The following is a 12,400-nucleotide window of genomic DNA, read 5'->3' on the forward strand; positions in this document are numbered from 1 at the left end:
AAACTGAGATTGAAAGGATAAAACCATGTGGCAGCAGCATGATGTAGGCATGCTTTTATTTATTTATTTATTTACTAGCAGCAGGAGGTCTATGCTATTGTCTGATTCTTTTTTTTTTAAAGTCGGGTCTGAGCACAGCTGATGCCTGGCCTTGGAACCTGTCAGTTTGAAAATAACATGTACAGTATTAATAAATGTAGAACAAGACTTGCTGTCAAGTTGGTTACCAGGCAGTAGTTCACTGAAGGGGACCTGACAATGTCAAAAAGCATTAGACCAGAGCCAGCAAATGTTTTCTACTTTACAGCTGAACCCAAAAGATTGATTGATGCCCTGAATCTGCCTGTAAGGCATCTGTCTGCTCTGGAGAGTGTGTATTTATCTGAAGAAGCAGGGAACAAGTTGCTTTTTCCTCCTCCTCCAGCCATCTGCCTACACGAGGGAGGAAAGGACCAAGACAGAAGAGAACAAATTCTAGTGTGCTGTAGATGGACAGGGATATCTTACATACAAAATGGTCTTTAAAAGTAGGAGAACACACTCAGGAGAGGTGTTTACAGGCAACAGCAGGGAGACAATTACCAGGCTGAGACACTGCAGAGAGGGCTGGCTTTCCCCTGGGACCTGCTGTTGCAGGTGGCTTCCCTGGCCAAGAGCCTTGCAGTCCTTTGGTGTGAGAGTCAGCAGTGAGAGAAGAGCCAGTGGGAAGAGACACCAGGAGGGAAGTAAACAAGCAGATTACAAAGTGATGATAAATGAGGGTATCGGTCTTCTACAGTGGCTTAGAGGAAGGTGTGACCTCTTCCTCCACCCCCTCACCTTCATGCCTGTTGACTGAATACTATTAAGCCAGGTAGATTATTAATGACCTGTTAACAGCTTCTTTAATTTTCTAATAAGTACCAACTGCAGCTGCTATAATTATGCTGCTGGTCCCACAACATGCCCTATGCCAGACTGCAAAATCTTTTTTTTTTTTTTTTTTTTTTTTGGTCTGGAACACATTGTCGTGCTTTTAACATGTGTGTACTGCACATGGGCAATTGCATGCCTGAGTAAAATTACATCTTAGGCTGTCAGAGCACTTTGCAGCCATTAAATATCAGTATCTTCCAGCAAAGTAGGAACCAGGAAGTGTTTAGAAACCTATTTTTGCATGTGTGAATTGAGACACCCAAATTTTATAGTTTCAGCCACAGTGATACAGTGAGTCAGTCCCTAGGATGCTTGTGAAACCTGAGAGCTCTGTCTTCTGCTTTGTTTGTGCTGGTATCATACAAAGTGAAAAAGTCATGGATAGGCTGGAGGTAACTGTAAGCAGGGGCTTTTTCTATGTAAACAGAGTCCCTAGGAGCAACATTATACAAAAGCAATGGTATGCTTTATTCTTCCTAATTCCCACCACCACAGAACTGAGTAGCATGTATGGGAAAAAAACCATAAACAGAAATGGATCACAGCCCACCTGTGTTTCTCACATATGCTACATTTGTCAAATTTCATTGCATTGAGCCCTCTGTAATCTAGTGTTTAGTCAACAAACCTCACAAACTAGTACTGGAAGATTACAATTTTCTGAGGAAATAGTGTATGTTGTTAGCAGCCCTGTTTGAAAGCTACTAGTGAGAATGTGCCTTGAAAATGCTATAAAGCAGATGCTGAATTTTCAAAGATCTTTTTGAAGACAATGATCCTGTAAAGGTATCATCTATTCAGCACACATAAAGCACACAACATTTTGAAAAGTCTCACCCATCAACAGTACATAAAGGTGTAGTCTGTGCTTTTGTCCAGCTCTTGGACTATCATGCTTCTTTGCTGGACAAACTCTTGTGCTGTAGCCCCATAAAGGAAAGCTTGTCCCCATATCTCCAAAGGTGTGTTTGTGTTTGGAAACAGCCCTGGAATTGTGCTGAATCTGTCTAGACTGGCATGTTTTAGCCTAAGAGAGGGAATGGGCAGGCCACAGGAAACAGCCCAGGTTTCTAGGAGTGAAGTGCCTGACCTGGTACCTGCTTCCTGTGAAGTTGTTCTGTGTTTTTCTTCCACAGTTCTGCAAAATGAAAAAAAAAAAAATCCCTGCCTTCCCTAACAGGAACTATTGAAGGACTGAAGATTTAGTGAATCACATTCAAAGTATTAAACAGATAAACATTTATTCCTTAGTCTTTCCCACACATATTCTGAGGAGGAAAATATGGATTGCAGTCAGCTGTTCTCTGAAATTCCTGTTGTCCTGACTCATAGTTGGAAGGGAATCTGATTCACGTCCAACTATCTTGCGAGCATCCAGCATAACTTTTCCTTTTTCCAAGGGTGGATGAATAAATCAGTAGCTACTCCTCAGATGAAGTTAAAGGTCTGACTCCAGATGCTGCATGTGCACTGTGGCAGGTTCCATCACTTCCTTTGCCCTTTTGCACTCTCCATCTTGCACAGCTCTGTGCACAAATTAACAAGCTGGATCTGTCTGAACAGAAAGCTTCAAGTACCATGGGAACTTCTTTTCTTTCTTTTATTTTTAATGGTTCCCCTTATAATTGTTTTTTTCCTTTTTTTTTCTTCCTAATAGAATGTTTCTAGGTCAGAATCCCAGTTGGTCTTGTGCTGATTTTGGTCCCCAATGCTTATTAAAAATCACGAGTCTTTGAGGTTAGCTCTTCCCCAGATCCTAATTTGTGTTAACAAATTTAGCTCATACTGAACCAGTTCTGCTCATATGGGCAAGGACCAACTTCTGGAACCGATCCAGATGTCCAAGATGTTCAAAAGTAATTAGTTTTCTTGAAAGTCTTGGGCTGTAAGTGTTGATCTGATATATTTAAAAGGGACAGGACTTTCAGGAGGGTAGAGTCCTTCTTTTCTGAAGGAGGGGCCCTTCTGTGAGGGTATAAAAAAAGAGCATTTGAAATAAACTTACCCCATGTGAGAGGAATTAGGGTCACATTTTTTTAGTTTTGGTTTTCAGTAGGAAGTAAGAATAGGAGCAGGGTGTTTGTTAAGTGCCAAAAGTATGTCCTCCTGTAATACTATATAATAAAAAGCATTAGATCAGCAAGGTGTTTGGGCACAGGACTGCAGACCTTCCCAGCACCACTGATATTTTTAAAAGCTTTGTAAATCAGACTCTGTGCTGACCACAGCAGAGCAGACCACATCTTTTACCCCCCCATTTCCAGAGGCAGACAAGGGAGAAAGCATCATAAGATTTACGCTATGCTCCTGACTTTTTCCCTGTGACTGCCATCCTCTGGCATTCAGTTCCTTTAGGTCACTGTCTACTGCATGCCTTTTTAATGCATGCATGTGGATGATATTATTGAAGTCAGAAAGACTACAGACAAGTATAAGCCTTATCTGATTATATGATAGGAGTTAGAGACAGTAAACTTCCAGGTCAGTACTGATTTTTAACGTAGCCACATAGAGTTCCTAGCCCAATGATGTTTGCAGTACTTCTGTGAACTTCTGAGACCATTTTCTTTTCCTTTTACAAGGTAAAATGTAACCTGTTAGCCAAGAAATGTATCACAGATTCCTGGTGGATTTTGATTCTTTCACACATCTCAGGATTTTGTAAGTTGACTTAAAGCTAGATTGGATATTGGTTTTGGCTTTGAGATTTTGTCAGTGTCTTCAGCATAATGAGTGCATTGGACTTAGATAAATACCCACAAACTACCAAGAAAGATAAGTAGTTAGAAAGAATTGCAAACTCTTTCCATGAGAAAAGATTTTGTACTCTTCCCTGCTCCTTCACCTTGCAGGTTCAGTGAACCTATTCTAGACAATTGTATATGGGAAACACACATCACACTGTGAAAACCTCACTGTCTTCACAGTCCTTTTCTGCTAAGTGCAGAATGCTATTCCCTCTTCTCATGACAGCACGAGACAGTCAAAGGACTCTATTTGTTTCTTTATACGATTCTTTTGTTTTAATGTGCCCATTTGGAAGCTGGCCTGTGTTGCAGGCTGTGGGGAGGTGCAGGGACAGCATAGAGGAATTCTTTTGAACCTTGGATTGCAGCACTCATGACCTCACTCCCAGAAGCAAGGAAGCCAAGAAGCTGTGCCACAGCTTTCTCAGATAAACCACTCGCTGTTAAATCCATAAACACCACTGATTTTTTTTCTTGCACCTTGGATGCAGCTTTTTCATGTACCCTACTTATGAATTCTTACTCTTAAATCCTTTGCAATTCATCTCTAAAATGCAAAAGATGAACATTCACGCCTTCTTCCCCCCTTCATGGTGTCCAATTACAGAAACATACAATTAGGGATGTTAATGACAGATTATTAGGCATTAACCTATAATGCCATCCTCCAATAGCAGCAGAAATGGGTCACACTGTAGGTATAATTATCCTGGTTCTCTAATAATACGCCCTGGTCGTGCCCTGTTTTTGCGATATATCCCTTGTATTTCAGTACAAAGGACGGGCAGCTCTAGTTGTGTTAGAGAGAGATCTGGAGCAGCCTGTTGAGCTGCTGGCACATGGGCCTGGCCTTCAAAGAGACTGAGCAAACTAGGCTGTAGCATCTTTCCAACTAAGAGAATACCAATAAAGGATTTTGGCACCTGCCTTTGTTACATGCAGTTAGGAAGACAGGCTCTATTTACAGAGGGATAAACCTAGGGACAGCAGAAGACAGCAGGACTCCTTGGACAATAGGAGTGGTGGCCCCACTGCTTCTGTCTGCTCAGCATCAGGGTGGTGGGTGCAATATTTTCAGGGAAGAGTGCACAGAGAGGGGTGAAGGTTGGTGGGTAGGAGGAAGAGAAATGCAGTGCAGGTGAGCCCACCGGATGAAATGGTGCAGCTTAAGAGCACAAAGGGAAGTTGTGACAGCAGAACAGAAATTCTACTCTGTAAATAGAATAGAAACATGAAAATAAGAGTGCCCAAGAGAGAAGGAAAATGAAATGAAACTAAGATATTTGAAGGCACCATTCAAGTTTTATGCTAACTGAGAAGGCCAACTGCTTTGTAGCGTGTGTTGCAAAAGTGATACAAGAGTGAGGTGGCTGTTTAGAGTCCTTAATCACTTTATTGACTACTTTCTCTTCCCTTGTTAATTAGCTAGTATCAAAGGCAGAAAATGAACTTAATACTGTTTCTTGGCTTTCTTGCCAGTAGTCTTTCTCATATGTAGAGTGGTGTTAAAAAGCATTAAAGCATTAAAGCATTCTCACCAAGGCCAGCTACACAAATCTAGGAACTGATCCACAAGGAGGTGCTGGAAGGGACTATTTCAAAGCTGTCTAAAAAGAGATTTTACCTCCGTAAAAACCAGAATATGTTCTTTCAGTGCGTCTGAAGAACAACTGAGGGGGGGAAAAGAAGAAAAAAGTATTAATCCTACTTTTGGTTTGACTGTGAATTAAGAAAACTTTACTACAAGTCTTTGAAGTCTTGGTGAAGGCATTCTATACATGCAAAGTTTTTGATGTTTCTGAACATGCTGGCAGGGTCAAAAGTTTGTGCTGTTACCTCTCAATAAATGAGGTAAATAATACGTTGAGGCTTTTTCCATGAAAAAGGGGGAAAATAATATGCTGAGATCCTGTCAGAAGACTTCTGCTGTACTGTTCTGGTTTTGATGAGAGTGCTGATGATGAAGGGATGTTGTAGACAGTGAGTGTCAAAAAGATGTGTCTAAAATGTTGTCCTAGCATGTTATTAGTATAGAAATTGGCTTGCACCCAGATGCCTGCCTTATGGATCTTAGAACATCAATGGATGGGCAAGAAAGCAAGAATGTGAAATACAAGTGTGTGCTCATGTGTGGTTTGCCTGACATTCTCCTCATCTCCTATAAGACTTCCTGGGTGGTTTGCTGAAAAGCTGTGCCTAGGGCCAATTATAAACTCACCAGCCCAAGGGAGAGTTCCATTGCAGAAGGGTCAGCAGCAATTTCAGCCTTTAAGTTAGATGCTCAGGTCTATGTTCAGGTCTATTGATATAATTTAATTTAATTTAATAGTAGTCTTTTGCTGCACCTATTTAGTGTGTCATTCCAACACCTCAGTGGTTCAAGGTGGTTTAAAGGCTCCCAGTTGTTTGCATTGGTGGTCTGGCACTATATTGTCCTGACCAGGTGGGTAGGCAGATTGAGATAGGCAGCAGGGATCACACCGAGTTTGCATTGATCAAGTTGCTTCTCTCTTGTTTCAGAGCAGTATTATTGTTTGCTGTTTGGTCTGTGGTAGCACCCAGAGGCTGGAGATGCTGGTGGAGTTTGGTTGCACCAGGAGGAGGAGAAGGACAAGGAGAAGCAGGAGGAAATGCTTTCCCCATAGAACCTACAGCCCCAGCTCCCTTGCTCAGTTCCAGGGAAAATAAAATTAATGTTTAGCTTGGTGAAAATGCCCTTCTTCTCCAATACCTACCTTTGGTAGAGGTGCCCAGCACCAACCTCTGCCACACAAATTTCAGAAACAAAACAGAAAACCCAAATTTGCCAAAATAAGGGAGACTCTCTTAAGCCAGCCTATTTTTATAAGATCCTCTGTGGAGAAAACAAAGTCTAATTAAAAACAGCCTTTACTGTTGCAGTAACCCACCATTTCACATGTGACTCTGGGAGTTTGTTAAATCTTGTTAACAGCCTGAGTCCCACTTAGCTTCAAAGTCAAGCTTTCTTTTCCATATCCTACCATTTTCAAGGCACAAAGTGAATGTCAGCATTATTAGGGTATTCTGCTTTTTAACAGTTATTTTTTGAGAGCACTGCCTATAACGATTCAAGGTCTCTTCCTTTGGTAACTGTGGGTTCAGTGTTTTTGTGCCTGCTAATCTCCACTTAATCTTTCTAACCACTGCAAATAGCATGGAGGGAAAGACACCTTTGCGGAACAGCATAGCTTGGAAATTGTGGTTTTTTTCATTACCAGCTGTGGAAAAGTCTTTTCCACCAATTGACTTGCCTACTCTTTTAGTGATACAACAGGTTCTCAGGAGAGATCACCACGGACAGCAGCATGAACTTCCTCCTTATGAGGCAATTGCATGTTGTATCTATAAAATTCTCTCAAATACTTACAGTTTGTGGCAAATGAAGTGGAGGGATTTTGGTCCTTCCTGGTGAGAGCCTCTACAGTTCGCAAGCTGTATGTCATGTTCACAAAGGCTCAGGACAGGAGACACACCTCTGGGCACACCTCTGCTTCCCTTCTTTAGTGAGCCACTCCCATGGCACTTCGGCAGAGCAACCAATGGAGCAGCAAACACCATTGGCCATAGGGCAGAAATCTGATTGACAAGTCCTTGCAGACAACAGATCCTTATTACATTCTGGTCTTCTGCAAACTGTCACCATTCAGAAGTCATTAGCAGCTGTTTGCCAAAGGATGCTCAAGACTGCAATATTCCAGCATCCATTCCACAAGAAACCAGGATGTCAGGGAAGGGAAGCAGCAGCCCCTCTGAGAGTGATGGTCTGTGACACTTCTGTCCTTGGTTTTGCTGGCTGGCAGGGAATAGTGGGATCAATGAGAGGGTTTGCAGTCTTGAGAAGCTTGTTAAAAGGCATAGCTCTGAACCTTTTCCCACAATGTGCTGTTGTAGGACTGGCTTGGGAAAACAGCTGAGAAACAAGTGGGACCAGAGCATCAAGGGCTAGACAGGGATGGGGTGGTCCAGCCTACAGGCTTCCAACTGTGACTGAAAATGAACAATGGAGACGTTCTACCTGTTACCGTGATGAGGACCTTGGTGCACAACTGGGGTGCACCTCAGCTCTCCACATCTCTGCCTCAGCTGGAGCAGCAGCAGAAGAGAGCTGTGGGCAGGGGGAGCAGCTCAGGAGCAGCCAGGCATGCTGCATGAGGCAGCAGTACTTAATGGGATCACCACTGCTCAGCTGCCAAGATCCCTTGCCAGATGGCACCGTCTCTACACTGCAGCACTGGAGCAGAGGTGTTGAGAGAGTGTGTGTGAGCATGTGACTGATCAGCAATAAGCTTTTCTTACTTTCCCTCCATCTCCCTTGTCTGGGTGTGAGCAGACTGTGAGACTCAACAAACCTCAAACCCACTGACAGTGAGTTGCAGAGCCTCTAATTTCTGCTGTTTACTGGGCAGGCCCCTGAGCCTCAGTCAAAACCTCACTGGTGCAAGAGCTCCCTGTCTTCCCACCCTTACTCAGCAAACTGGCAGCAGCACCCCTCACCCCCAGACATTTGCATTCAATTACCCTGAATTTAATCACATAAAGCAAATTTTGCCTGCTCACAACTTTAAAAGGGGCAAAAACAAATGCCACAGGTCACAAACTGTTATAACTGATCCTCCCTCCAGATTTACCATGGTTTTTTTTCCCCCGTCCCTGTTATGTGGTGTTGGTGTCAGAGCCTCCTCCTGACCAGATATATCTTATAAGAAACTTGGTTATTAATCAAATTTTTCGGGGATTTAAAGAAAGTTGCAAACACAAGCAGGCGAGCAGGAAGTTCTCACTGTCCTTGTGAAATGACTAGCACTGTTTCTCTGTAAAACCACACTTGCACATTTCCTCTGCTGTAACTTCTCATGCTATGCAAGTGCCCCAGGGGAAGCAAGAAGAAAAAACTCATCAGAGAAACAGATCAGGAGTGAGAAAGATGATAGCTGACTATACTAATGGCACAGCTTAGGCATTTTAGGGAATAAAATATGCATAAAATCCACATGCCTCTCTGGGTTGCTAACACTACTAGCCATCCACAAATCTGAAATTATTTCAATAGTAAACTTAAATACTAAGGGTTCTTAAAAATCAAGGAAACTAGTTAACAAGGAAAGCATTCATTCCTAGGAATATCATGCATTACAACTGAGTGCTAGTGCCAACGGGGCAGGAGATGAAATTTATACCTGAGTTGCATTCATAGTTTTGTAGAATTGTAGAATATGCTGAGTTGAAAGGGACCCACAAGGATCATGGAGTCCAATTCCTGTCCCTGCATAGAACACCCCAAGAATCACATCAAGTGCCCAAGAGCATTGTCCATACTATTCTTGGGCTCAGACGGGCTTGGTGCTGTGACTTCTTCCCTGGGCAGTCTGTTTCCCTCAGTTTAAGAGCATGCAAGTGTCAGTGTGAGGCCATGCCAGCAGAGTGGTGAGCAGAGGGAGGCTGTGCATGTCACCCTGACCCGGCCACGATGGGAAGAAGTTCTGACACTTGTCTCTCCACCCTTGCTGAACTGTGGTTGTCAGGTGAGCAATACCTGACTAACACATACCTGAGGGATGCTAGAGCTGGTTTCCACAGCACGGCTCAAACGGCCTTGCCCGGGTCACATTTCTGTAACTGGTTTGGGCCTTGGTTTATTAATCAGCTCTCCATGAGCATAGCACTTAAGCCACAACGTCGTGTGACTAGTACTGGGGTGTGAAGCCTTTGGGATTGGAAGTCCCATACAGCTCCCCCAGTTATTCATATGCCTATGTGCCAGTTGAAAAAGAAAAGCTTTTTGCTATTTTTTTTAATTGCTGTCAAGACCATTCCTCCATCCCAGCTCCAAGAGAATCAAGAGCAGAAGCCAATATTCAGATGCTTGTTCAAGTCCCATCTTGCCACAGCCTGAAGCAAAGTGCCACGCCTCCACTGACAACTCAGCTTGACTCCTACTAACCTGCTGTGGGCAGGAGCATTAGCTCAGGCTCTTCAGTCCCCTCTTACCCAAGCTATGGAAGTGTTTGTTATTCTGCTGGGTCATGCATTCAAATGTCAAAATTGTGACTCATTAAAAGGGCAAGTTTGGGCGGGGGGTGGGGGGCACAGGAAGGAAGAAAGACAGCTTGCCAGAGACTTCCTGTTTATCCACAGCTTGGGAAAAAAATTGACACAACAGAATACACACACTCTGGCTCCATTATCTCTGCTGGCACAGTGCTGGCTTGGCTTTGTCCCTTACTACTCAAGGCCAGATCCGTGTTTACTTTAGACGAGTTTACTCGAGAGAGAAATCCGGCCCCCGGAGCCTGAATGCTCGCAGTGTGTGAGCGAACACACGGGCACCGGGAGCCCCCGCCACAATGCCACGGCACTGGCCCCTGGCCACACCAGGGAGGGCATTTTCTTCTCGGCAATTAGTGAAGTGGTGGCATCACTAAAAGAAGTTGAATAAACACATTCAACCCAGCTGGGTTCCCAGTTTGCTCTGTTCTCACCACTCCTCCCTCTGGGTGCACGGTGGGGCCCCAGCAAGCAAGAGCTCGATGCCTGTGCACTGTGCTTTCATTCAGGCCTGGTTGGAAAGGGCTTTTAGGAAAGAGGAGGAGGGGGAAGTAACCTTTTGGCTTTCTTCTTTTACAGCAACTGTCTTTTTTTCTTTTCAGGGAGGAAAAATGCCAGCTTCTCTAAAAAAACTGCAGCAAATGGCTGTTTTCATGGGACTGTTCAGTGGCACGGGATGTTTCGTGATGTATAATCTTATTCAAAGTAAGTCTTGATGTTGTTAGCAACCTTATTTCTCCTCTGCCCCTTTCACCGGCTTTTGTGTAGTGGTGAAAATAGCAACATGTGAGTTGTGAAAAGCAGATGAAGTTAAGGGAAATGTGGCTGGGCTGCTGAGTTCTGCCTCTGTGGGCTCCACTTTTTTCATCCCCAGGGCTTTTGCTCTCCCAGGTGCTGCTGTGGGCATTTCCAGAGGCACATATTGCATAGGGAGCAGGCTGTTGTGGTCAGAAGAAAGTCTGGTTTTGGGGGGTTTCTTGTGGGTGATGGTGAAGTGAAAGCTTCACCTTCAGTAATGCAGGTTTCATTTCTTAACTGAGATTTTGTAACTGGGCAGTAAAAGAGGACCATCTGTGAGAAGGCATTAAAGTCTAGCAGTTTTATCTGTAAATCTCTGTGTGGCGCTGGCCCTTAAACACAACACACCTGTGAAGTGCTAAGAAATGATGTAGTTTCTCCTGAATGAAGTACAGATAAGAGCAGTCAGCCCTGAGAAGACCAGGGCAAAGAAAAAAGCTAAACAGGTGATGTTGTTGTTTATAGACATCTAGTTGCTATGTGTCTTTGGCCAAGAATCCACATTATTAGTCCAAATTATAGATGTTTATTTTTTCTAAAGCTGCTTTTAGATATTTAGCATCAGAGCAGAAATAAGCTTTGCCTCTCTCTCAGGAGGTGCCATAGGCCTATTGGCCCTATGCCTCTCCCTTGTTGGTGCTATCAAATGTTATTGCTTTTCACCTACCCTGATACCAGAGGATGCTGCCAGAATAAAGTGTAACTGAGCCTGTTTCTCAGTCCCTCAGATAAGCTCTGAAACCTCCCATTCATTTTACACATATTAATAACAAATCAGACAGGGCTGGAAAGCAGGCTTTAATTTTTGGCAGCTCATGCCCCCAGGCTCTGGAGTACATGACGGAAATATGATCCTTACACTTTAAAATATTGAATCTGACTTTAACAAGGACATTAGCATTTTTTAATTTTCAGCTTCAGCACTGTTATCTAGAAACCTCATGGAGCAGTCAGCCTCTGTGCTACACAGCAAGCCCTAGGGCTGGTTCCCCACACGCCTTGGCTGTGCAGTCAAGTGGCACACTGAAGTGGCTACTTTTGGTTCCCTTGCAATTTCAGTGGCCACTGAGCAGCTGCCTGATAACTCAGCCAGCCTGCTGAAAGAACACTTTCTGCAGCCAAGTCTGTCCTTCTCTATCCTCTAAGCAGACATGGGACCCACATTTAGAACCTTGCTCCTTTGTCTCATGCCTGGGGCTATCCCAGTGCCTTCTGCCCAGTGCACAGAACTGGCCCATACATGGACTAGTGAGGAGTAAGTGGCCTCCATAGTGGTGGGAGAGGATTCCTTCCCTTCCTGCAGGCTGAAGGGAAGTTTGCATGCACGTGGTCTCTGTGCAAGCTTGTACAAATACTCAGGTAATCCTATTTCTACTTACTTGCATTACCTCCACACCCTTCTCATGGAAGCAGTCTGCTCGGCCAACTCCAGCATGCTTTCAGCTCTCCTACCAAAAGATGTGGGGACAAATGGATTAGTTGTGCATTAAATGTCTAATGCATGAAGTGCTAACAAGGAACAGCTGAGAAAGAGCACCAGGAAATTAGAATCGATTTCTCCTCCGACCTGCAGGATGAACACAACATACTTTTCACATGGTCTGTGTGGCTGTTGGCCGTGATTTATAGGTGCTAAAGAGCAGGCACGCTGCAACCCCTTTGGTTGGAGCTCCTTAGGATGCGCCAGGGGGACACAGGAGGACCAACACAGGTGACAGCCTAGCAAAGCTGTTTCTATGCCAACTGGATGCTGCCTGCTCACAGGGGATGCCTCTAATTAGGGAGAGGGGGCAGCATCCTTCTGCCTCATGCTCCAAGATTAATACTGACAGGGAAGAGACCAAGAAAAAACTTTACACTTTGTTTTGAACCCT

General features: G+C 44.0%; 1 protein-coding gene across 4 annotated transcripts in view; it reads left to right on the plus strand.

Annotated features, from left to right (window-relative positions):
• The window catches only part of COA1 (cytochrome c oxidase assembly factor 1), a 52,168-nt gene that overhangs the window by 33,887 nt on the left and 5,881 nt on the right, over nt 1–12,400 (plus strand). For 3 of the 4 annotated variants that reach the window (XM_014883481.2, XM_088167530.1, XM_088167538.1), the window contains one exon: nt 10,331–10,433. In XM_014883481.2, coding sequence (XP_014738967.1) covers nt 10,340–10,433 — 94 coding nt within the window. In that variant the 5' untranslated portion in view covers nt 10,331–10,339. Of the gene's footprint in view, nt 1–10,114; nt 10,243–10,330; nt 10,434–12,400 lie in introns of those variants that run through there. The other variant, XM_088167543.1, reaches the window with a different exon arrangement.

This window comes from Sturnus vulgaris, chromosome 1 (assembly GCF_052056855.1).
Source record: "Sturnus vulgaris isolate bStuVul1 chromosome 1, bStuVul1.hap1, whole genome shotgun sequence".
Taxonomy (NCBI): Eukaryota; Metazoa; Chordata; class Aves; order Passeriformes; family Sturnidae; genus Sturnus; species Sturnus vulgaris.